Here is a 26,443-nt window from a genome sequence, read left to right as displayed (position 1 = left end):
GGTGACTGCAGCCATGAAATTAAAAGATGCTTACTCCTTGGAAGAAAAATTATGACCAACCTAGATAGCATATTCAAAAGCAGAGACATTACTTTGCCAACAAAGGTCCGTCTAGTCAAGGCTATGGTTTTTCCAGTGGTCATGTATGCATGTGAGAGTTGGACTGCGAAGAAAGCTGAGTGCCGAAGAATTAATGCTTTTGAACTGTGGTGTTGGAGAAGACTCTTGAGAGTCCCTTGGACTGCAAGGAGATCCAACCAGTCCATTCTGAAGGAGATCAGCCCTGGGATTTCTTTGGAAGGAATGATGCTGAAGCTGAAACTCCAGTAGTTTGGCCACTTCATGCGAAGAGTTGACTCATTGGAAAAGACTCTGATGGTGGGAGGGATTGAGGGCAGGAGGAGAAGGGGATGACAGAGGATGAGATGGCTGGATGGCATCACGGACTCGATGGACATGAGTCTGCGTGAACTCTGGGAGTTGGTGATGGACAGGGAGGCCTGGCGTGCTGCGATTCATGGGGTCGCAAAGAGTCAGACACGGCTGAGCGACTGAACTGAACTGAACTGATACTCACTTGACAAATATTTATTGAGCACTTATTACGTGCAGGCACTGTAATGGTCTCAACATGTCTTTATGCCTTCCATCAGATGTGTTGTTAACAGTGATGCGAATTCAAGTTGCTTTCTCATTTAGATTTGTACATCTGTTGGAATTTAGCATTTCATTATCTTTATATAAAGGATTTCAAGAAAAGAAAATTAAACAACTGGAATTTATTTAATTGAAGCGTTTTAACTGCTAACAGATCTCATCTGAATTTGAAAAATTGATTTGAAATTATCATCGATTTGTCTTTGAAGCAAATCTATTAAATGAGATACAACTCATTCAGGTAAAGCAATGAACTTCCATGAAATATTATATTTTAAAATAATGTTTTCTAATATAGAATCATTTTCTAATTCATATTAGCATTTTACTAATTAGTTAACATGAATTTTATTGTATTACTTGTAGTTTATTGGGGGTTTTAAAAATGAAGGTTTTGAATAAGGGAACACAAAACTCCCAAGAAAACCTGGGCCCTATAAGGTTGAGAAAACACCAGAAATAGCTCATGACTCAACTTCTGAGAAACCCAAGGTAAGGATTTCCTAAGGAAACCTAAGAAAGTTCAAGAGAAGTAAGCATACTGTGCTTTAAGAAACTGAATAATAATACCTAATAACTGGGAGTAACTCAAACTGTTTTACAAAATGTCATACATATTAATAATCCTTCCTTAAAAAGAGAGGAAGGGTGACTATTTTCACTTAAAAAAAATGTATCATGTAAAAGTTAAATATTTATTTCTCCTGGTCTGTCTGAGTTGAGAATTAATCATCTGTGTTTCATTGTCATATGATAACTATTGAATAACACTTCTTTATTTTTCCATTAATATTTTTAAATGAAAAGTTCATGATTTTGTTCTTTAATTACATAAGCAAAACCATTTTTTTGAAAAAAACATTGGAAACTAAGAAAAATTACACAAAGGAAAAGTTAATGAAAGTAGCCTTAGAGATAAGGGTTATTAATAATGAATTAACCAATTCTTTTCTCTGAATTTCTGCTGCTTTTCTTTTAAAAAGCCCTAGAAAAATCTTTAGAACAACCTCAGTGTGAATTAATAGCACTGAGTCCTCATTGATTTTTGAGCACTAGCTACAAAATGCAAAAGGAAAAAAGAAAAGAAAAAGCAGAATAGGCATTTAATAGAAGGGAGAAGATCTTGGTTTTAATTTTGGTTTGTCTTCATACCAGCTTGACGATAACCAGCTTGTGAAAACCGTTTGCATCCTGGGAAAAACCATACAAAGTGTGTGTTCTTGCTAATTTTCTGTGTCTTGCTGATGTTTTGTGAGCATTAAAGACAGCTTTCATAGATTATCGTTGCTTTATTAGCCCACAAGACAAGGGATATTTAGCATCAAGTATATGTGTGTGTGTGTGTGTGTGTGTGTGTGTATGTATACTATGTAATATATCTCCCTTATTTTGGCAACTTATAAACCTCAAATTTTATGTGATGATCAAATTTCTGAGGGCAGATATGGAAGCCAATTGGACCATTGTTTTCCCCTCAACCTCCTAACCTTATCACTTAAAAATTTCTTTTAAGGAGCTCACAGCAAAACCTAGGAAAAAGATGAATGCAAAAAATTTCCATTGGTGCCTTCTGCCTTTTGCAAGTGATGAGTCCCCTTTCTGTCCAGCTGAAGTCATGTTTGTCCACATGTAGCTCTTGAGACTGCAGATGGAGCGACAGCAGAGGCAGCTGGTCCTGTTGCCCATTCAGCAATGGGACAGAGGTTGCAGGGATCTGTTCACAGAGTGCTGGTCATTTCGGAATAATCTGCCAAACTTCCTCCAAAACTTCTAGTTAATATGGCACTTGCAGTCAGTCCCTCTCTCGCCTCCTGACAAACTAAACCTGACTGACCTCTCTTTCTGTATAGTTTCTTTTTTGGAGTCAGCAACTGATGTTTGATCCCAGCCTTTCTAGTTTCTCTTGTAACAGGCACCTCTCCTTGAGCAAATGAAATATTTGAAGGATTCTTACTGCATTTTTGCTTTTATTTTCTCTCTGCTTTAGCATGTGTGACTCCCTTTCAGTAGAATACAGTTGACCCTTGAGCAATACAGGTTTGAATTACTTGGATCCACTTATACACAGTTCTTTTCAATAAATACTACAGTCCTATATCATCCCGTGCGTGGTTAGTTGAATCCAAGGATGCAAAATGTGGATATGGAGGAACCACATAGACATAGGGTAGGCTATAAGATACTGATTGGTACCCCTAACCACTGACTTATTCAAGGGTCCACTGTTTTAAAATGTGATGTTCCAGTTTCTATGAGAGAGACATCTGCTCCCATTGAATACATTATCCAATGGCACATTCAGATGACCAGCCGTGCCATGGTTGGTGGGGACAACCCCACTACCTCGGTGGAAATGCCGCACCTTCTTTTCCTGCCGTCCCATGTGAGAACTGTACCTCTCCTTCGATGGTGACACATCTTTGTTATATAGCAACTGCCCAGCCTCTCATTGTATTTATGCAATGGTCAAGGCTCTGCATCACCCTCAGTCTCCAAAGCAAACTGGCATTGTTTTTATCCTTTCATGTCTAATGCCTTTGTGTATGATTGTGTGGCTCAGAGGTAAAGAATCTGCCTGCAATGCAGGAGGTGCAGGAGACGCAAATTGGGTCCCTGGGTCAGGAAGATCCCTTGGAAGAGGGCATGACAACCCACTCCAGTATTCCTCCATGGATTGAGGAGCCTGGCATGCTACAGTCCATAGCGTGGTGAAGAGCTGGACACTTAGCACACATGCACGCACATTCTCTAAGATAGGGGTCAGCAAATAGAACCCACAGGACAAACTTGGCGCTCTGCCCCTTTTTATATCACCTGTGCGTTAAAAATGGTATTTATATTTTTGAATGGTCGAAGAAATCAAAAGAAGTGAAAATTATATGAAATTCAAATTTCAGTATCCAGAAGTTATGTTTTATTGGAACACAGCCCAGTTCATCCATTTCCAATTGTCTTTGGTTGCTTTTGTGCTGCCATAGCAGAGCTGAGTAGTTGCAACAGTAACTGTATGGCCCACAAATCCCTATACTTCCTGTCTTGTCCTTTGCAGAAAACCAAAGTTCCTTGTGTTATCACAAGTGAAAAATGGTATGGGAGTTTCTTTAGTTAGCATTTATTTGACTATAATCAGTTAAAAATTTTCATTTGCATTTAGTTCTATGTGAATGATTTCTGTCCTTGAGCGCGTAGGGTTTGTGCATGCTTCCATTATTATGTGGTTCTGTAATTTGTATAGGTGTGTGTGTGTATGTGTGCATGCGTGCTTAATCACTCAGTCATGTCCAACTCTTTGCAAAGTTCCTTGATTGTAGCCCACCTGGGTCTTCTGTCCATGTGATTTTCTGGGCTAGAGTACTGGAGTGGGTTGCCATTTGCTTCCCCAGAGGATCTTCCAGACCCAGTGTGTGTATGTATATGTCTCCTAGTAAAATGTCAATTCCTTGGGTGCAAAGAATACATAAAATTTCTTTTGTTTCTCCACTTTCCAATATAGCGCCAGAATTAGAGTTAGTGTTTTGTTTTGGTTTTAACAGCGTAATCGTATTTCTTTATATTTGGCTGCATCAGGTGTTCTTTGTGGCGTGCGGGATCTCCATTGCATCATGTGCAATCTTTCACCGCAGTGCATGAAACTCTCTAGTTGTGTCACGTGGGTTCCAGAGCACATGGGCTCAGTAGTTGCAGCATGTGGGTTGAATTGCTCTGTGGCACGTAGGATCTTAGTTCTCCATCCAGAAATCAAACCTGCGTCCCCTGCATTGCAAGGTGGTTTTTTAACCACTGGACCCCCAGGGAAGTTTCTTAGAGTGAGTGGCTTAAAGATGCATAGAGAAGACAGGCGTGCTAAAGGGATGAATGAATGAAAGATGCCATCTCTTCTACCGGTGACCTGCATTTCAATTTACATTTTTCCATGTATATGCCACATATCTCTTCAGTAACTATTCAGCTTCTCTATTGTATCCTTCAGGTCAGTATGCTGTCTCTTAGAACTGTGATAGCCACCTAATTCTCAAATAGGTGAAGCCACCTAATTCTCAAATACCTGATAATTTTACTTATCAGGTAAATAAATACATCAAAGCTATATGAATTGGAAGAAAGATTGAGAACACACTAAATTTTCTTAGGCTATGAATTATTATTTATGCTATGAATGATTTCATTCCATGGAATTACAATCAATGGCTTGAGTTGTAGGTCCTGTCTAATGTGTTAAATGGGTTAGCATTATAGTTATGAATCTGTGTTTTTGACTCTGACTATCTACTTTGGCCACCTCATGTGAAGAGTTGACTCAGTGGAAAAGACTCTGGTGCTTGGAGGGATTGAGGGCAGGAGGAGAAGGGGACGACCGAGGACGAGATGGCTGGATGACATCACGAACTCAATGAACGTGAGTCTGAGTGAACTCTGGGAGTAGGTGATGGACAGGGAGGCCTGGCGTGCCGCGATTCATGGGGTCGCAAAGAGTAGGACACGACTGAGCGACTGAACTGATCTGAGCTCAGATTGAGGTTTTGTAGTTAACTATGTGGTCTGGACAGCTCTTTGTGCCTCAGGTGCCTCATATAAAGAAAGAGGATGGTAGTTCTTGTCCCATAAAGTTGCTGAAATATGAATATGAGAAAAGTGGTGTTTAAAATGTCTGCAGAACTTAACTATTATTATTATTTTAATTAACCATTTTGATGGGGGCTTCCAGGTTGCACGATGGTAAAGAATCCACCTGCCAATGCAGGAGACTCAAGAGACACAGGTTCCATCCCTGGACTGGGAAGATCCACTGAGGTAGGAGATGGCAATTTGCTCCAGTATTCTTTCCTGAAAAATTCCATGGACAGAGGAGCCTTGTGGGCTACCATCCATGGAGTAGAGTACAAGCCGAAGAGTAGGACATCACTGAGCAATTGAGTACACACTACCATTCTGAATCTTGATTTCATCATTTGTAAAATTAGGTTTAAATAGATACCACACATCATAGAATTTTTATGAAAGTCAATTTATGCAAATAAAACATTGTAAATTTCAGAATGTTATAAGGTGTTACTTTCTTATATGCAGGATAAAGCTATGAGGGAGCATTTGGGAGTCAATGCTGTTTCTCTTTTCCAAGCCTATCATTTACTTGATGTATGAGTCACTTATAGTCTCCAATTCCAAGTAACTCTCTTAATTTCTTTTCCATACAGTAAGGATAATAATAGTACCTATTTCATAGGGATGTCCCAAGGATAAATTTTTTTTAATGTATGTAGAACTCTTAGCATAGTGCCTGATACGTAGTAAGTACTCAATAGATAGTACCTATCGTCATCATCACCTTTTTGTGAAAGTATTTAAAGGATTAGAAATTAGAGAGTTTCTGAAAGATTATAGTGCTCAACAAATAATAGATAATAAATGGCATGTCAAACAAAGCAAAACAAAACATTGGTGTAATAACAATACCTTACCTCCATTCTAGTACCAGGAAAGGAAGTTTCCACAGGAAAGCAAAGTAAAGGAGAAAAGAAACAAAGGTTAGTACATTTTCATCTCAAGGCTTGTAAGAGATAATTTTGATACCTCTAAGTTTCTGAAAAGTTTTCTGCATCTGCAGGAGGCCAGATCCTATATTAACAGGCATATTTGGAGAAGGAAAGTAAGAAAATGTTAAATGTCTCTAGGAACTGAATTCTTTTTAAGATGAGTCAACCATGGCATCATTAGCCTAGGCAGCATCATAGTCCAATTTTCCCTCTGTTTGCCACCCAGGGACTTTTCAACAAGAAAGCAAGGAGTGGAGGGCTGAACAGGAAAAGGAAAGAGGGGATGGGTGGTGGAGCCATTATTTTCACAGACCCACTGGCCTCACGTGGTCATACAGGGTCTCACACTCAGAAGGGCTCCATGCTTAGTTTAGTGTTCTGCTGTGATCATCTTGAAACACTTAATAATTTTCTAACAAGGGGCCCCACATTTTCTGGGTAGAACAGATGGAAGAAACATGAGGAAATTCTTAAAGAGAAAATGGTATATAATTCAGAACGGGTAAAGACAGAATCTAATAGCAGCTGGACAAGGAAACTTGCTGAAACATGAAAAGACCAAGGTTCTGAATATGAAAAAGCCCTCAATTTAAGAAGAGAGGATTCTGTACCATGAAGATGAACCAACACCAAAGGGAACCCAGCCATGGAAGCTGGGAAGAGATATCAAACTTACATAGGCTTCTGTTTCAATGGCAAGTGAGAGGACAAAAAAATCAAAGTTGTTTAAAGATGCTCAGTCTTTTCAAGAATATTAAGAGAATCAAAGGATGATTCACAAGACCTCCATGTGTTTTATACAGAGATTTCTCCAGTCACATTTTCTTTGGTCAGGGGTGGGGGGAATGGGGAGCAGGAAAGGGCTTCAAGAACCTTGCAATTATAAGCAAGTGCTTTTATCTCAAAACTAGTTATTTTTAAGATTCTAAAAATTTCCAACAGTCATCAATATTTGTAGTATCCTTTCAATTATCTGGAAAAGCCAATAAAACTTTGGCTCTCTTCTCAGACATACAGCCAATCTAATATGAAAAAGCTGCGTGATTATAAAAAGAATGCTTACCTCTTGGTACTAGCTGTGGGACAGCTGGTAGCAATTTAGTGCAGCTACTGGCTGTTATTCATTTATTCTTTTCTCTTTTATTAAAAACCAAAGCAAACACCTTTAATCAGTTGGAAACCAGATGAAACCACCATGAAATGCTGAGGGATGGGGTCTGTTTTGTTGATAAGATCACTCTCTGCCTATGGTGGGTGGAGCACTGGGTGGGAGAGGAAGTTGTGTGCTCCTGCTACGTTAGCCCAGGTCTCACAATTGTGGAGAACATTGCAAGGGACCCAACAGTGTGACTATGAGACGTGACAGAGAATGTGAAACATGGTGGTGTATTCAATTAGCTATGGTTATTATGAAACAGAGTCCAAAGTTATATTTTCTCTGTAATAATGTGAAACATCAGCTCAAAAAATAGAAAATAAAAATATGAAATGAATGGATAAAAATGTCATATATATATATACATACATACATACATACATACATACATGTATAATGGAATAATACTCAGCCATAAAAAAGACTGTAACAATGCCATTTTGCAGCAACATGGATGAACCTAGAGATTATTATATTAACTGAATTAAGTCAGATAAAGACAAATATCATATGATACTTATATGTGGAATATAAACTCTGATACAAATGAACTTATTTACAGAACAGAAATAGAATCTTTTGCACGTGGTTACCTTGTTTCCCAATACCATTCATGGAAAAGACTATCTTTTCCCCATTGTATATTCTTGGGTTTTTTGTCATAAATTAATGGACAAATATATGTGCCAACTCACATATATGTGTGAGTTTATTTCTGGGATCTTGATTCATTTCCATTTGTCTAGGTGTCTGTTTTTATGCCAGTTCTATACTGTTCTGGTTACTATAGTTTTGTAATATAGTTTGAAACCAGGAAGTGTGTTGCCTTCCGTTTGTTCTTCTTTCTTACAATTACTTAACTATTGGGGATCTTTTTTGATTCCATACAATTTTAGAATTGTTTGTTCTATTTTTGTGAAAAATGTCATAGGAATTTTAATAGGAGTATATGAAATCTGAGTGAACTCTGGGAGTTGGTGATGGACAGGGAGGCCTGGCGTGCTTCGATTCATGGGGTTGCAAAGAGTCGGATACGACTGAGCGACTGAACTGAACTGAATTGATATGAAATCCACAGATAGCTTTGGGTGGTGTAGACCTTTTAACAATATTAATTCTTCTGATCTATGGACACAGGATGTTATGTTAAGTCACTTTAGTTGTGTCCAACTCTTTACGACCCCATGGACTATAACTTGTCAGGCTCCTTTGTCCTTGGGATTCTCCAGGCAAGAATACTGGAGTGAGTTGCCATTTTCCTCCTCAAGGGGAATACAGGATATCTTCGATTTATTTGTATATTTAATTTCTGTCATCAGTGCCTTGTAATTTTCAGTGTACAGATCTTTCTCTTCCTAAGTTAAACTTATTACTAAGTACTTTTTTTTTGTTGTTTTGGTGCTATTGTAAATGGGATACTTTTCTTTATTTCTTCTTCAGATATTAGTGTATAAAAAAACAACTGATTTCCATATGTTGATTTTATATGTAGAACTTACTTAATTCATTGATTAGTTCTAACAGATTTTGGTGGAGTTTTTAGGATTTTCTATATATAAGACTGGGTCCTCTGCAAACAGGGACAATTTTACTTCTTCCCTTCCAATTTGGATGCCTTTTATTTCTTTTAATTGCCTGATTGCTTGGGCTAGGACTTCCAGTACGATGCTGAATACAAATGGTGAGAATGGGCACTCCTGTCATGTTCCTGATCTTAGAGGAAAAGTGTGTAATATTTTGCTATTGAGTATGATATTGGCTGTGGGTTTGTTATATATGGCACTTACTGGGTTGGAGTGCATTCCTTATATCCGATTTGCTGAGAGTTCTTATTTTTAATGTATGTTGAATTTTGTTAAAAGCTTTTTCTGCATCTACTGAGAGGATCATATTTTTATCCTTAAAAGTATGGATATATGTACATATATATGTACATACATATATATATATATAATGGAATAATAGCCATAAAAAAGACTGAAATAGTGCCATTTTGAAGCAACATGGATGAACCTAGAGATTATCACACTAACTGAATTAAGTCAGATAAGGGCAAATATTAACTGATTTGTGTATGTTGAACCATTCTTGCATCCCAGAGATAAATCCCACTTGATCATGAAGCATGATTCTGTTAATGTGCTGTTGAATTTGGTTTGCTAGGATTTTATTGAGAATTTTTGCAACTGTATCCATCAGGGATATTGATCTTTGGTTTTCTTGTATTGCCCTTCTCTGGCATTGGTATCAGGGTAATAAAGACTGCTGTTAAGGCTTCTTTAAATGTTTGATAGAATTAATACCTGTGTCTATTTTGATGGCCTTTGGCTCTTCCAGGACTATGCTCATTACAGGGATCATGGGCTGTCTTGCTGGTCTCTGTCACAGGGCTGAGGGTTCTGAGGACAAAGCGCAGACATCTTGCCAATAACATGGCATCCTGGTGAGTTTAAATGGCAACTTGAGCCTTTTGAGGTTGTGACTGAAGGGGAAATGGAACTTCCTGGTTCATAGGGAGAGGATCCAAAAGTTCTTCTGGCTCCTTTTGATGACTAGCAGCAAATGTAAATGAGTCAGAAAAAGTATATCAAGTTTCCCAAATAATGCATATGAATCTGGGCATATGCATGGAAGAGTTGGGGGACAATGAAGGATGATCTTTATTTTTATTATTGTTGTTTTCTTTCAAACACTAGAAATATCATTAGACATAATCCTGAGCCCTAGAACAGATTTTTCCATTTCCAGTTTTCCTGCTGGGATAAGTAAATAAACAGATGGAGTAAAAGCTTCAAAGTGAAACCTAGAGAATGTGACAAAAAGTACCGTTGACTGCAAAACACCAGGGGAGGATGGGGTGGCTGAAAAGGGAGAAAGGAGAGTTTGCGGTAAGGAAGCATTGCCAGAGTGTCAAGGGGAAGCATCAGGCTCTGGACCTCAGAGGCTAATGGAGAAAAGAAAGAAAGAAAGTGAAGTCACTCAGTCGTGTCCGACTCTTTGAGACCCCATAGACTGTAGCCTACCAGGGTTCTCTGTCCATGGGATTTTCCAGGCAAGAATACTAGATGGGTTGCATTTTCCTTCTCCAAGGGATCTTCCCAACCCAGGGATTGAACCCGGGCCTCCCTCACTGAGGGCAACGCTTTACCATCTGAGCCACCAGGGAAGCACTAATGAGGCTAATGGAGAGAGATGCCAAAAACAGAAACGGAGAAAGCAGAAGTCATGACTGAGCCCTGAGAGATCTGGGAAGCATAAGACCATGCTTTGACGTAATTCTGAATTAATGTGGTTCCGTGCATCCCTTTTACACCACAGTGGCTTACTTTCCTGGAATATTGGTTCCCTATTGCCTGAAATAGGAAGCACCCTACAGTTGAGCTGTAGTTTCCTAAATAATGACAAGGGGACACTTATGAGGCATCTAGCAACTTTGACTGAAAAGAACAGGTTCAGTTCAGTTCAGTTGTTCAGTCATGTCTGACTCTTTGCAACCCCATGGATGGACTGCAGCATGCCAGGCCTCATTGTCCATCACCACATCTCAGAGTTTACCAAACTCATGTCCACTGAGTCAGTGATGCCATCCCACCATCTCATCCTCTGTCATCCCCTTATTCTCCTGCCCTCAATCTTTCCCAGCATCAGGGTCCTTTCAAATGAGCTCTTCACATCAGGTGGCCAAAGTATTGGAATTTCAGCTTCAACATCAGTCCTTCCAATGAACATTCAAGACTGATCTACTTTAGGATGGACTGGTTGGATCTCCTTGCAGTCCAAGGGACTCTCAAGAGTCTTCTCCAACACCACACTTCAAAAGCATCAATTCTTTGGTGCTCAGCTTTCTTTATAGTCCAACTCTCACATCCATACATGACCACTGGAAAAACCATAGTCTCGACTAGATGGGCTTTTGTTGGCAAAGTAATGTCTCTGCTTTTGAATATACTATCTAGGTTGGTCATAACTTTTCTTCCAAGAAGTAAGCGTCTTTTAATTTCATGGCTGCAATCACCATCTGCAGTGATTTTGGAGCCTGGAAAAATAAAGTCTGACATTATTTCCACTGTTTCCCCATCTATTTGCCATGAAGTGATGGGACCGGATGCCATGATCTTAGCTTTCTGAATGTGGAGCTTTAAGCCAACTTTTCACTCTTCTCTTTCACTTTCATCAAGAGGCTCTTTAGTTCTTCTTTACTTTCTGCCATAAGGGTGGTGTCATCTGCATATCTGAGGGTATTGATATTTCTCCCAGCAATCTTGATTCCAGCTTGTGCTTCATCCAGTCCAGCGTTTCTCATGATGTACTTTGCATAGAAGTTAAATAAGCAGAGTGACAATATACATCCTTGACATACTCCTTTTTCTGTTTGGAACCAGTCTGTTGTTCCATGCCCAGTTCAAACTGTTACTTCCTGACCTGCATACAGATTTCTCAAGAGGCAGGTCAGGTGGTCTGGTATTCCCATCTCTTTCAGAATTTTCCACAGTTTATTGTGGTCCACACAGTCAAAGGCTTTGGCATAGTCAATAAAGCAGAAATAGATGTTTTTCTGGAACTTTCTTGCTTTTTTGATGATCCAGCAGATGTTGGCAATTTGATCTCTGGTTCCCCTGTCTTTTCTAAAACCAGCTTGAACATCTGGAATTTCACGGTTCATGTATTGTTGAATCTTAGCTTGGAGAATTTTGAGCATTACTTTACTAGTGTGTGAGAGGAGTGCAATTGTGCGGTAGTTTGAGCATTCTTTGGCATTGCCTTTCTTTGGGATTGGAATGAAAACTGACCTTTTCCAGTCCTGTGGCCACTGCTGAGTTTTCCAAATTCGCTGACATATTGAGTGCAGCACTTTCACAGCATCATCTTTCAGGGTTTGAAATAGCTCCACTGGAATTCCATGACCTCCACTAGCTTTGTTCGTAGTGATGCTTTCTAAGGCCCACTTGACTTCACATTCCAGGATGTCTGGCTCTAGGTGAGTGATCACACCATCATGATTATCTGGGTCGTGAAGATCTTTTTTGTACAGTTCTGTGTATTCTTGCCACCTCTTCTTAATATCTTCTGCTTCTGTTAGGTCCATACCATTTCTGTCCTTTATTGAGCCCATCTTTGCATGAAATGTTCCCTTGGTATCTCTAATTTTCTTGAAGAGATCTGTAGTCTTTCCCATTCTGTTGTTTTCCTCTATTTCTTTGCACTGATCACTGAGGAAGGCTTTCTTATCTCTTCTTGCTATTCTTTGGAACTCTGCATTCAGATACTTGTATCTTTCGTTTTGTCCTTGGCTTTTCCCCTCTCTTCTTTTCACAGCTATTTGTAAGGCCTCCTTGGACAGCCATTTTGCTTTTTTGCATTTCTTTTCCATGGGGATGGTCTTGATCCCTGTCTCCTGTACAATGTCACGAACCTCAGTCCATAGTTCATCAGGCACTCTATCTATCAGATCTAGGCCCTTAAATCTATTTCTCACTTCCACTGTATAATCATAAGGGATTTGATTTAGGTCATACCTGAAATGGTCTAGTGGTTTTCCCTACTTTCTTCAATTTAAGTCTGAGTTTGGCAATAAGGAGTTCTTGATCTGAGCCATAGTCAGCTCCCAGTCTTGTTTTTGCTGACTGTATAGAGCTTCTCCATCTTTGGCTGTGAATAATATAATCAATCTGATTTTGGTGTTGACCATGTGGTGATGTCCTATGAACAGGTTAAGGAGAGAAAAATGACAGGCTTCTCATGGGGTTCAGATGTCCTATTCCATCGCATTCATGAGATACCCTTTTTAAATGTGCATGAGGAAATTTTAGGAAAAGTAGAGGAGCTTGAAGTCTCATAGTAAGTGTGATGCAACAGGAAAAACAGATCGGGGATGAACGAATGGGTCTTGTGGCTTTTTATGAATTAGCTGTGTAAGGGAGTGTTATTCAAAAACGGTACCTCATACTTTCCAAACCCATTGACTAAAGTCAAATCATTGCTGGTTTCATTCTACATGACATTGCAGAAGGGGGAAATAGGTGAATTAAGGTACACATTTTATAGGTTCCTCTCTCTGGACCAAAATTCTAGAAGACAGATATATTGATAAATTACCCAAAGATAAAGCAGGGGTTTTTCCTACTTAGCTGGGACTCCAGAAACAGAGAATCTTATAAGGGCCCTTTAACCTGACATGAGATCAGCCACATTAATGCAGAAATGGTAGTATGACACAGTTGGGTAGACAGCAGGACTGAGTTAGTGGTCTACTCTTCTTTGGATTTTTTTATAACATGAAAGTGATTCAGAAGTTGGTACAGGCCCCAAGAAGGATAAGGAAGGAGCTGACTTGGAGTTTAGCATGTATGGCATTGCAGAGACAGCCAAGGTGACCAAGGGGCAAAGGTGGCATAATAGACTCTAGAGAGGGAATTGATGAAGGATTTGACCAAGATGTAGAGGATTGTACTGCTACAGGAAGAGCCTGAGTGGGGCTGAGCCAGACAGGGAGGTCCTCTGGGTTCCCACCAAGCCAAGAGATGAGCTCACTAGTTCTACAGCTGTAGACTTTACCAAAGACTAGGGTGGTCCAGAGGACACCACTGCATAAATCCAAGACTCCTTCTCTCTTTCCATGTAAGGAAGAGATAAAAGTAGGAAGAGGAAGAGACGTGGCGGGGAATTGATCTTTGAATGCCTGAATAATGACCAGAAATGAAATTAGCATCTTCATATCAGCAACACTTATTTTCTCCTCTAACCAGTGGATGTGTAGGTTAAGCTAGATTAGATCAGTTTATTTTCTTGGATTTGAGTATTCATATGTAATTATTTCTCCCTCTCTCTGCACATACACATATTATCAACATATGGATATAGTTATATAAATATATATTTACTAAACACTGGCTCCTGATCAATTATCAAACAAAACATAAGATAGTGAGACTAGAATCATTCCAAGTAATTTGAAGGCATCAAAAATGTAATCATTTAATTATCTCTTGAACCTTCTCATGTTCTTTTGTTTTATCTGTTATTGTTTGTCCTAGACATTTTCCTGAAAATCTCAGACACATCTAAACTCCTTGTACCACATTCAGACACTTTTAAACCTTATCTTTTCTCTCCTGACCTGCCATCTACCTAATAGGTTGCATGCATCTCTCCTCTTCTCTGTTTACTAATTGTTGCTGTTGTCCAGAATTTCATAACTTTTCCAGACTCCTGGAATAACCTAACCATGCCATGCCCCCTCATCTTTTGACACCTGACATCTGTTGATTTGATAAAGAATATATCTGACTGTATTCACTTGTCTCCTCTAAAAAAATTAAATGACTTCCCATTGATTAAAGAGTCCAGTCAGCCTACTCAGGCGTTTCATAATCCAGCTAGATCTCACATTTCAAACCTTTCTTCCTCTCCTCCACCTCATCTCAGTCTCCATCATGACTTGCTATTTTTTGGACTCACTTCAACCTTGTCATCTCTAACTCAAATGGTACCTCTTTTCGAAGGATTCCCTTAAACTCTCTTTTTTCCTGCTGTTGTGCTTTGCGCTTCTGCCTAGAGAATAGTCTGTGCCGTGATGTCTGTGACTGATAGTCTTCCTTTTTAGATTGAGAGTCCCTGGAAGACTTGGACTCCACTGTTGATGATCCCATTCATGAATTAAGTCGCATCCTTTACCTAATGCAATGGACTGAGCCTAGTGTATTTAATAAATGCACATAAGAGTGCTTCATAGACAACAAGTGGTATGTGAAGAGTAATCAGTTTATTATTATTTATTAAAGTGAGTTGAATTTACTTTTAAGAATCTCACCCTTCTCTGGGAATATGACTTCCCATCAGTGGAAATTCTTGAATAATTGATGTGATATCTCAAGATACAGATATATTCTTGGAGGAGAAGGTGGAAGGAATCTGGTTTTGAAATCTCTTTCCTTCATGGGTATGCCTCAGAGGGCCAGCCTTGTCCAATGCTCCCTATGTATTTCTCTGTGTCCTTATTCACCTCATGCTGAAAATCACAAGCATTACTAGAAATTCCTTCATCAGGGAAGATCAAAGAAGTGGCACTGTAATAAGAAATATCAGGCTCTGGGAAACTGGCTCTGGATACAGGTTCTACCAGTGCTTACCTTACATGTGAGGCCAAGCATCTCTCCGCTGACCCTTGGACGGTAGGCATGCTATGAATATTATCATGCCTGGCATTTCCTGATACAGGGATTATTTCCATCTCTAGGAATTCCACAGATGTTCTCAGAAGCCTTTGGGACATGTAAGTTTTAAAAATAAACCTTTATAACTCAACACAAATATTCTAGAAATCCATGTGTCAGCCCTTTTCCTTGAAAATATCTGTGGATCCTGCTATCACTTGCATGAAACAAGAAGGGGAAAAGCCACAAGGTAGATAATATATTTATAAGTAAAAATGCCCTAAAATATAGCCAATGGGAAATTGGCACAAGCATGTTAAATATCTGCCAACTTACTCTTTGAGAGCCTTGGAAAGCTTGATTAACCCCCAGAAAGAAAGAGGAGGAAGAGAAAAAAGAGGAGGGGAAGGAAAGAGAAAGGGAGGGAAGGAAGAAGGAAGAATGCAGGGAAGGAAAGAAGTAGGGAAGGAGGGAGAGAGGGAAGAATAAAAAAAGAAAGGGAAGAAAAGAACATGAAAGAGAAAGATATGGAAAGAAATGAACTCCTGGAAGCTGTTTCATATCACTTAGGCAGGCATTTAAGAATTTGATTTTTGAAGCAATGAATTTCCCAAAATCAATTATTTTGGTCAACCTTTGGAGTTGTCCCTATGGAGGAAGAAATATCCCAAATGGGCCTGGAGTAAGAAATTAAAAAAAAAAAAAAAAAAGATGTTCCCTAGTGAAGGATGTTGTGGAATAGTACCAACTCTCTTCTCCTCAGTCAGTCAGTTCAGTCGCTCAGTCATGTCCAACTCTTGGCGACCCCATGGACTGCAGCACTCTAGGCTTCCCTATCCATCACCAACTCCCAGAGCTTGCTCAAACTCATGTCCATTGAGTCAGAGATGCCATCAAACCATCTCATCCTCTGTTGTCCCCTTGTCCTCTCCTGAAAGAGTGCAGTTGCAAACAGCCATCCTACCTGCTATACTGATGGTGGCTGCAGCCTTTGCAGTACTGAATTTCTCTCCGTGCTTGTTAGTAGCTATGCACGTGTAGAGTCCTGGCTTGGTGATAAACAGCTGCAGTCTTGAGTCAATTACTCGGTCTTTCACACTTTCTTGAATAGACCCAGAAGAAACCTGGTGGAGTCAGGGGGAAAAAGAAGATAGAATTAGGTCAATAATTTCTAATATGCTATATAAAGTAGACTGGAAAGAAAAAGGATTAGGATCAAAAGGCCTGTGGTAGATTGCGAAAATTGCCAACAACTTTTGTCTCCCAACGCCCATGACCTTACAATGTGACTTTGTTCCTCTTCCTTTCCGAGGTTGCTTCTTTCTTCATGCTTTGAGTCTTGATTGGCTTGTGACAATCAAGCCAATCTGTGTCTTTTCAAAAGACACAGAGACTTGCAAAGTTCTTGCACACTGTGGCTTGCTTTCTTGTTTCTCTTAGAACCTGTGACCTCCTGTGAACAAGCCAGAGTGGGCCTGATAGAGGATGAGGCACTTATGGCCCAGTTATCCTCACTGATCCACCTGGCAGCCAATAATAACCCCCAGATATATGAGTAAGGCCATTCTAAACCCACTAGCTCCTAGTCAACCTGCCAATCACAAGATCAGGCAGTCCTAGCCCAAATCAGCAAAACCACCCAGTCGAGCCACGGACTCGTGAGCATTAATAAATGGCTCTTGTTTTAAGTGATCAGGCTCTAGGACATCTGTGGTGTGACAGTAGATAACACAAGCTAGAAAAAAGATACCCTGTGTGTATCTTCCAAGATACGTCTCTATGTCTTAAAGTTAGAGACAGTCAATTACGAGAGGTAATAGAGTTTTGGACTCATTTTCATAATTCTTTTCCAGGTTCCCCCCTAAATGCACAATAAATAGTGGATGGTTAACAAGAAAAAAAAAAAAAAGGTTGTGAAGTCAGTCCTGTTTCTGCATCATGTCCCATATCAGAAAATCAAATATCCTTGAAGAGCCAGGCTACCAATGCCGTATTATAGCATATTTGACAGGTTAATGTACCCAAGTGCTCTTTAGTCATCAGCATGCCAGCTCTGAGAAAGACAGCTCCCAGTACATCCTTTTGGGTTGCAGAGTTCCAATTTACATGCTAGTTTGTCTGACCCCCAAAGTCTGTGCTTTTAATCTTTATGTTTTCCTGCCTTGCCTAGTCCTAAAACTGAATAGTCATTAGAAAAGAAGAGTAGTAACAACAAAACCTCAAATCAATCATGAACAAAATAAACGTCTGACTTAAATGTCATTGTTAAGGTGGTGACATTTCTTAAACTGGTGATTCTTTCTTCACTGCTTTGTTAAGCACTCTACCATTTTTTCCTTTTTTTTTTTTTCCATTATCGTTGCTTATCTGAGGGGGAAATTGCTAATTTGAGAGAAGTGTTATGGACTGACAATCAGGAATCAGCTAATGGTTTACCTTGAGCAGGAGTAGAAGTGCCTTGGTGACCTTGAAAAAGATCTTTCTGTCTAGTAGTAGAGGATGAAACTAGGAGTAAGAAACTTGGAGCCAAGATATTTTACTGTTTCACCTGAGCGAGGATTCACATTTAGATCAGCAAGGGGGAGGGAAGCCCCGAGGTAAGACCAGTTTCCCATGCTTCGGCTGCCAGGTAGCTGGGTCGCCCCAGAAGCAAGCACTCTCTGTCGCAATTAGGCAGTAAAAGTTTGTCCAGTTAGCTCCTGTCTTTTTATTCTTTATCTTGCACTATGAGTCTCCGTTCTTTTAGAAACACTGGTTTATGTGAGCATCAGTTTACCTTAACTGGGGAAACTTCCCAGGTCAGATCAAGTATTGTGGCATTTTCCCCAGATAAGCAGCCTGGACTCTATGAGAAATTGACAAGGCAGAGAAAAAAAAATCTTTGAGAGGCACACATGCAGCTGGGAATTCAAACCGAATGCATTATTATTATATTTATCAGAGGTGCAAGTTCCTATGGATTTGAGTGTCCCAGTTAGATGGAAAGGACTGAACAATTTGAAACACAATTTGAAAAAATTATTGGGGTATAGTTGATTTACAACGTTGTGTTAGTTTCAGGTGTACAGGAAAGTGATTCTGTTATACATATTCATAGATCCATTTTTTTTTCCAGATTCTTTCCCATAAAGGTTATTACAGAATATTGAGTAGAGTTCCCTGGGCTCTATAGTAGATCTTTGTTGGCGAAATAAAATTGTGGACTCTCCACAGGTTTTAATACAAAGCAACAGTGAGAAAAAAGCTAAAGAGCACAAACCTCTGTCAGTTAGTATGTTTTATGCTTTGAGGATATTTTGTTTACAAATATAATCCCTTCCCAGTTTATACATGTGAAATCTGTAGAACAGTTACCTTTCTCCTTTGCAAGTTTGCTGCTTCTTTTAAGAAGTAGATCTGTACTGCCGACGCCTAGGAGACAACTCAGAAATGAGTAATCCCCTAAATGCTGACTAAACTTGCACTATTTTCATGTTCACACCTAAGAAAGTCACTCCTCAAGGTCACTGAAAACATTCTTGGGAGGAAAGAGAAATGAGTTTTAAGTCACCTGACCCCCATCCTCCTGGACATCATCCAGGTGCTGACATAGTCCAGCGGGTAGACCATCAAGTCCCAAGGCTCACTGCCTGGTGATGATGTGGTTCCTAAGTGCTTTTCCTCCTGTTTCCAGAGGCCTGGCTTGATTCAGTTTGTGACTCATGCACAGCAGGCCTTGTTAGTCATCATTTGAATTTGTTTTTCTTTCCTCATGGAGCAATCTGACCAACAGTTTAGTATTTTTGATGACCTAAAATTCAGAACACCCCTTTGCCCTGCGTTTTGATTATTTGGCCTTTCAGATTTAAAAGCTCAAAAGAATGAGTTCAGATTATGCCTGGGAGCTTTAAGCAAGGTATGCTGAGGCAAATTGGAGGACTTCATTGAGGTGACTTTATTTGGTATTACAATAAATATGTTTTTCCCCCAAGTCACCCAGGCATACTGACCTGAAAGCGCTGGATAAACAGTTCTCTGTTGTATGTGTAGGGGTGAGACTATGACCTCAGATGAGGCCATCAAACAGGAACTCTATTAAAGAGGCATATTAGTTCACACCTGATAAAATGTATGTAAAAGCCTTCTGAAGGAGACAACATAGGTGGAATACTTTTTACATATCATTAGTAGTGCTGTTTGGAGAGAATTTGTCCCCAGTTATGGATCCTATAACTTTACCATAATTTGACCTCTGAATGGTATTCTGGCTTCTATGACCTTGTCATGCAGCAAATAATCCCAGTTGGCTAGGACTATCTCAGGGAACTTTAGGATGTGACCTAGCGTGGTCCATGTCTAGGGAGTTGTAATAATGTCTGTTTATGCATCATAGAAAAAGGAACAGGTTGACTGAGAAAATTTCCCATTCTGTTTCTAATCAACATCGCCATGAATATTGACCTCTTTCAATCTGGCTGCTGAGATATTCCACATAATATATTCCACTTGATATATGTAATTATCTTGGGTTTACACAGTAAGAGAAGATGTTTCCATGGCTCATGTCCTTTAAACCAAAAAAACTGCCTCTTAAAAATATGTATAAAATATAAGTGAATGAATTTAAGGAAATTCAAAAACCAGAATCTTCAATACAGATTTGGCTGTTCATTTTGAAAACTCTTCTAATAAATTAAAATGATTGAACTTTTAACATGTTTTAGGAGTTATAAATATATCTTTTGGACAAAGCAAGAGAGATGTGCAAATTTTTTATTTGAATGCCAAAATAATAGAGTTGGATTTAACTTCAAGTAAATCTGGTTATCAAAATATGAGGATATTTTCTTTTAGAAAAGTAATCTCTGCTGTAGCCATACCAAAGTATTATTTCCAACGTTGTAAAACAAAAGGGATATTACTGCTCACTCTGAGTTCATCTAAGACTACAAATTTTCATGAAAAATGAATGATATCTCCATAGGAAGAAAGCAAAAGAATTTTTTACCACTTTGGGGCAATTTCCTTGCCTTTCTCTTGTTCTTTGGCTGTAAGCATTCAGGGTTTTAGTTTACTGGCATGTTCATGTATGGGGATGAAGGCACATTCACATCTTTTAAAGTACTTATTGTACTTTAGTACTTTAGTGTGTTAGTGAAGTTAGTTCACTGCCTTATAGTCAGTTAAAGGGCACAGTTCAAATCCTGTCTTATTCTGTGCCAAATTGCTCCTGGCTCTGCATTTGTCTTAATCCTGCCCACCCAAAATGATCCCAGGTCTGTGGACTCTCCCCTGTTCTCAATAGACTTCTCTGGTTGGCTACTTGTCTGACATTAAATGCCTAAAATTGCCTCCATTTCCTGTGATTTGCATCAACACAGGGCAGTCATCTCAGTTTCTAGTTGGACTTGGATAGTAGCACCAAGAACAAAACTTGGCTGTAAGAGCAAACCCTCTCTGACCATGAGAACTGCAGATGTCCTTTTGCTTTCTTTCTGGAAGAAGGTCACTGTTCATTTATTTTATTCCTTAGAATCTCCGGCAAAGAATCTATTTTGCTTTCTGTGTTTTTGTGAATCACATCTTGAAAGATGAAGTTGGAGTCTCAGTAAGACCAAAACTAACTCAAACCATCTGGCTTTTAAAAATTACTCCTCAACTCCAACAGAGAATAATCATATATCTTCCAGTTCTAAACTCATGCAAGCCTTTTAAAGAGTGTCTTAGTAAAGTCGTAGCGTCAGTTCCCAAGTGTTCTTAGGGCATCTCTTTATACTACTTTGAAAGGCTTAAGACAGCTCCTATAGCTTCATGGAAAAGCCACAAAATGTACTGTCAAATAAGATTTGATTTGTAAATGATACCTGAAGTTTAATTAGAGAGCTAAAGAAGAACAAGATTACAAGTTACTTTAACAAGTTTAAGCCAATCAAAGATTGGTAGTAGCCCTTGGTCCCTAGCAGAAACAAACAAAAACTCTCTGGAGAAAAGAACCTTTATCTAGACCTCAAATTAACCTCTGACATTTTTTTATTTTCTCAAAACAATGAACAGGTAGTCAAAGATAACTAGGCACACAAGGAAACGAAACACAATGAAAGAAAGTCAGCAGTAAAACAGACAACAGAAACAGACCTACAGAGGCATTCCATTCCACCCAAATACAGTCAAATGTATCCATGACCTAAGTAAGCCTGTAGGATCACTACCCACACTGACCTACTTGCTGTTCCTCTGACATACCAGGTGTACCCTTATCTCAGACACTTTGCCTGGTTGTAATCCCCCTGTTATGTACATAGCCTCCTCCTTCAGCTCTTTGCTTAAATATCTTCATCTTAATAAGGCTTCTCTGACCACTTTATTGAAAACAGAATCTTCCTCCTGAGGTTGTAATTTCTCACTTTCCTGCTTAATTTTTCTCCGTGACATTGGACACTATTCACACAGAGTATAGATTCTACTGTGTGCTTATTTTATTGTTTGTTTTTTTTTCCCATGTTAGTGTAAGAAACTTGAGGATAGGAAACTTTACTTGTTCTGGGTGAGCCTGTATGTACAATGTCTAGAATAATGCCTGATGCCCAGGAGATACTCAATATTTGTATAATGAGTAAATGAATGCTTTTATGGAAAGTGCTTAGAACAGGGCCTAGTCATAGCAATCACATACTATATATTAGCTACTATTACCAGTATTAGAAATGAAAATAAAATGTTGCACTGACAGACATGTATTCTAATTGTGGATTGCTTTTCATCAAATTAGGCTCCAGCAGTGGACTAATCCTTCAGCTGATTATTTTTGTGTGGGAAGGAATTATTACCACTTCCCTTTTACACAAAAGTGTAAAGAATAAATTTGGTTTTATACTATTCCCTATGATATAAGGAAAGAAGTAAACCTATGAGGTTCAGTTTCTAGGCAGTGACTTCTAGAATGAAAATATTGGAAGATTTTGAAAAATGGAGATGCAGGTGAGACCAATGACAGAGATCATGGTAACTCTACAAATATGTGCTCTGCCCTCAAATTCACCACCAGTGGGTCTTCCCCAGACAAGTCCCCGTACAGATGGCACTCACAGAATTTCCATTTTCAATCCAGGTGATGGTGGGGACAGGGATGCCTGTGGCTGTACAGCGGAGGGTCACAAAGGAGCCAAACGTGACATTGTGGGATTCAGGAGCCCGCAGGATTCTGGCAAAAACTGTTAGGAAAAGAGAAGCGGTGAGCGACTCTCCCACTGGGAATGGTCAAGCTGGGGTAGTCTTAAAGAAATGCAAATCAGATCATGATCTCCTGTGAAGGATCCTCCACATTCCTTCTATCTTAAGGATAATACCAAATGCTGTGCCCTGGCTTCTCAGCCATTTATGCTGTGACCCTATGCTTCTCACCACTCCAGGATACACCAAGCTTGTTCCCAACTTAGATGATGCCCATGCCATCCCTCAGCCTAGAGCATCTTGTGGTAGTTTTCTTATATCGTCTAAGTCTCCATTTAAGTGATACTTTCAGAGAAAGGCCCTCCTTGACTGCCCAATGTAAAGTCTAACCTTTCTCCCATTCACTTTTCCATCATCCTGTTTCATTGTCTTTATAGACCTTACCACGATCTGAAGTTATTTATTCTTATCTATTGTCTGTCTCCCTGCAGTAGATTGTGAGTCATCAGCAACCAAAAACCTTGCCTGTTTTGTTCAGTACCTAGGAGAGTGCCTACCAAAGTAATAATATTTAGTTGAATTAATGCTTTACATCTTCAACTACATCATGGTAGAATGACAGATAAAATCTGTTAAACTTTTACGAGAGTGAGATGAGCATGCAGGGTCAAAGAGAAAAGGAATATTTTAGACAAAGATGCTCAGGATAATGAGTAATTTTATTCTTTTCTAAGGCTGAATGCCCACTTACTAGATAAGAGGAAGTTCTTTAGATGTGAAAAGAAATTTTACCTTTGATTAAAGAGTGGAAATGAGGTTCAGAATGTACAATAAATTGAAGGATACTTAGAATCACAGAATCACTAATCTTAAGAGAGACTTCAGAAATCAGCTAATTTCTGCTCTTATTAAATAGATGTAGAAATAAAATCCCAGTTAATTTGTTTCCCCAAAGTAATAAAACTAATGGGTAAGAAACCTGAACTCAAGTCTTCTGACTTCAAATCCAGTGTTCTCTAGATCATTATGTAATCTTTTTAATTACCCGTTGATTGCAAGTATAAGTTTTTTTTGCTCTGGCCTTTTGTTTTCTAGGACTTAAGTACAAAACATAATATTAGACTATGAAATTCCCATTAATACAATACTTTGATGCTTAGTTCTTCTAAACTTATAGAATTTGTGGATTTTGGATTCTAAAGGAAGGTACAGAAGAGACAGTAAATACTAAACAGAAGATGTACAGGACAAAGAAAGGTCAAATTCAACTGTATTAAAAGTTGGTCTGATTTTTTAATAGCTCTTTAGAAGGGTTGCATAATTCAAAGAGATACAGGAGGACATAATTTGTTTGACAATTGTATGCTTTTTGCAGGTTCTGATTTCAGATTTGCCTGCTCAGGTTAACTCGCTTTCCTATCTTTTGATATGGAGGACTCTACGAGATGAAATCTAAAAGAGCATGCTAGAAATACAAACATTGAACCCAAAAAGCCAGGAGAAAGAGAAAGCAAGGAAGGCGCCAACCTCATCGCAAAAGTGCCAACTTTGGCACCTTCCATTCGCAGGTGCCAACTTCAATCAAAAAATAAAAAAGAGTGGATTTACTGTTTAAAATGAAGCTGAATCTTTCCCTTGTGCCCCATGTAAAAATGAAATTGAACCTGATTTTAAGTACAGGAGTCTAATTACCAATATACAAAAGAATAGAGCGTTGAGGAACATGTCATACAACATTATGAGAGGACTTCCCTGGTGGTTCAGTGGTTAGGACTTGGTATTCCCAATACAGGGGGCACAGATTCCATCCCTGCTGGTCGAGGAGGATCCTGCAAATCACATGCCATGTGACACAACCATAAATAAATAAAGTAAATAGAAAGAGTATTTAGTTCTCTTAAAAAAGCCATGATGAAGATACAATTCAATCATATCCCAAATATGGACAGTTGAACAGGGCAAGATATTCTGTTTCCCCCCAAAACAAATAACATTGGAGAGGAAAAAAAAGAAAATGAGGGGACTATTATAGATTGAGAAAGATTTAAGAGGCATAGCCCTGAGTGTAATGTGTGGATTCTTGTTTGGATTCTTATTCAACAGATCAGATATAAAAAGACATTTTAGAGACAACTAGATAGAAATTGCGCAATCCCGGTAGTAAATGGTATTAAGAAATGTGTGCTAACTGGGGATGGATGGTAATGTGACTGTGTTAAAAGTCCTTAAAGTACATGTGTGCTGATTGAATTTATATCTGAGATTTGCTTTAAAGCAAACCAGCAGCCGTAAAATGGTACTTGGTTAGATAAAATGCTAGACTATTGATCACTGTTGCTGTTGGATAATGGTACTGTGAGAGTTTACTGTATTACTGTGTCTACTTTTTTTACAAGATTAAAAAGATTTTAACATTAAAATTTTTTTAAGCTGCAGTGGAGCCTACCCCACAGCTCCAGAGAAACATGTCAGGGGACACATACTTCTTCTGCCACTGAAATAGTTAAGTTACTAGAAAACCTAAAACCTGAAGAAGGGTAGGGTTCTGAGGAGAAACACTGGACACAGATCTCAGTCCTGAGAGTTCAGAAGTAACTGCAACAGTTTTTCTCTTTTAATTGGAGGATAATTGCTTTACAGTGTTGTGGTGCTCTCTGCCGCACATCAACACGAATCAGTTAAAATTTTTTATATATATATACCCCTCCCTCCTGGGGCTTCCCAAGTGGCTCAGTGGTAAAGAATCCACTTGCCAATGCAGGAGCCACAGTGAGTTCAATCCCTGAATCAGGAAGATTCCCTGGAGGAGGACATGGCAACCCATTCCAGTATTCTTGCCTGGAAAATTCCATGGACAGAGGAGCTTCACTTCACTTCAGTTCAGTCGCTCAGTCGTGTCCGACTCTGCAACCCCATGAATCACAGCACGCCAGGCCTCCCTGTCCATCACCAGCTCCTGGTGTTCACTCAAACTCATGTGCATCGAGTCAATGATGCCATCCTGCCATCTCATCCTCTGTTGTCCCCTTCTCCTCCTGCCCCCAATCCCTCCCAGCATCAGGGTCTTTTCCCATGAGTCAACTCTTCACATGAGGTGGCCAAAGTACTGGGGTTTGAGCTTTAGCATCATTCCTTCCAAAGAAATCCCAGGGCTGATCTCCTTCAGAATGGACTGGGTGGATCTCCTTGCAGTCCAAGGGACTCTCAAGAGTCTTCTCCAACACCACAGTTCAAACGCATCAATTCTTCTGGACTCAGCTTTCTTCACAGTCCAACTCTCACATCCATACATGACCCCTGGAAAAACTATAGCCTTGACTAGACAGACCTTTGTTGGCAAAGTAATGTCTCTGCTCTTTAATATGCTATCTAGGTTGGTCAGAGCTTTCCTTCCAAGGAGTAAGCGTCTTTTAATTTCATGGCTGCAATCACCATCTGCAGTGATTTTGGAGCCCCCAAAAATAAAGTCTGACACTGTTTCCACTGTTTCCCCATCTATTTCCCATGAAGTGATGGGACTGGATGCCATAATCTTACTTTTCTGAATGTTGAGCTTTAAGCTAGCTTTTGCACTCTCCTCTTTCACTTTCATCAAGAGGCTTTTGAGTTCCTCTTCACTTTCTGCCATAAGGGTGGTGTCATCTACATATCTGAGGTTGTTGATTCCCAGCAATCTTGATTGCAGCTTGGGCTTCTTCCAGCTCAGTGTTTCTCATGATGTACTCTGCATATAAGTTAAATAAGCAGGGTGACAATATACAGCCTTGACGGACTCCTTTTCCTATTTGGAACCA

General features: G+C 39.3%; 1 protein-coding gene across 1 annotated transcript in view; it reads right to left on the bottom strand.

Annotated features, from left to right (window-relative positions):
• MUSK (muscle associated receptor tyrosine kinase) overlaps positions 1 to 26,443 on the bottom strand; it is a 92,936-nt gene that overhangs the window by 17,023 nt on the left and 49,470 nt on the right. The window contains exons 7-9 of the mRNA XM_018052584.1: positions 22,566 to 22,690; positions 16,465 to 16,624; positions 6,117 to 6,123 (exon numbers count right to left, since the gene is read on the bottom strand). Of these exons, the coding sequence (XP_017908073.1) occupies positions 6,117 to 6,123; positions 16,465 to 16,624; positions 22,566 to 22,690 (292 nt within the window). The remainder of the gene's footprint in view (positions 1 to 6,116; positions 6,124 to 16,464; positions 16,625 to 22,565; positions 22,691 to 26,443) is intronic.

This window comes from Capra hircus, chromosome 8 (genome assembly GCF_001704415.2).
Source record: "Capra hircus breed San Clemente chromosome 8, ASM170441v1, whole genome shotgun sequence".
Taxonomy (NCBI): domain Eukaryota; kingdom Metazoa; phylum Chordata; class Mammalia; order Artiodactyla; family Bovidae; genus Capra; species Capra hircus.
Note: the sequence above shows the minus strand (reverse complement) of the source record. Positions and strands in the feature narration are given on the sequence as shown.